Genomic DNA, 601 nt, shown 5'->3' on the forward strand with positions numbered 1-601 from the left:
CCCGCCGGCTCTCCGCAGAGGCACCTCCCGCGGACGGGGCCGGCCACCCCCCGCTGCCAGACCCGCCGGCACGGCCCCGCTCTCCCTTACCCCAAAAAAAATAAAATAGTAATAAATAAACGAAACGACCGAAAAAAAAACCCCCAACCAAAACCGGGGATGAGCCCAGAGGACGCGAAGGCGCGTCCCTTCCCCGGCAGGGATGCGCCGTGAAGGCGAACCCTCACCTCTCTCGTGGCCGATCAGGATGTCCTTATGGTTGAAATACTCCACTTCTTCCGTGTAGTTCTGTGTGTAGGCAGTGTTGGATCCAGCGTTTCTCGACTCAGTCCAACGCACTTTGGCGTGTCCCCTTGCGTGGATTTTGAGCGATTTCACTCTGATTTCCCCCGTTACTTCTAGACTGACCCTTCCTGAGACCGTGTCCCCGCTGGAGTAGACGGGGACATTGCTGTCGTTCAGACAGTCAAAGCTTATTGTCAAACTCTTCACCTTCCCCAGCACCATGTTTTTATAGCAAAGTGTAGAAAAATATACTGTAAGAAAAAAAAAAAAAAAACAAAAAACGAAGGGGGTGTTTTTTTTTTTTTTTTTTTTTTTT

At 50.9% G+C, this 601-nt stretch overlaps 1 protein-coding gene across 1 annotated transcript in view; it reads right to left on the bottom strand.

Moving 5' to 3' along the window:
• Positions 1-543, bottom strand: part of ARRDC3 (arrestin domain containing 3) — a 14,181-nt gene extending 13,638 nt beyond the window's left edge. Inside the window, exon 1 of the mRNA XM_009330305.1 lies at positions 228-543. Coding sequence (XP_009328580.1) covers positions 228-507 — 280 coding nt within the window. The 5' untranslated portion in view covers positions 508-543. The remainder of the gene's footprint in view (positions 1-227) is intronic.
• Positions 544-601: the final 58 nt, after the last annotated feature.

This window comes from Pygoscelis adeliae, unplaced genomic scaffold (assembly GCF_000699105.1).
Source record: "Pygoscelis adeliae isolate BGI_AS28 unplaced genomic scaffold, ASM69910v1 Scaffold178, whole genome shotgun sequence".
NCBI classification, from domain to species: domain Eukaryota; kingdom Metazoa; phylum Chordata; class Aves; order Sphenisciformes; family Spheniscidae; genus Pygoscelis; species Pygoscelis adeliae.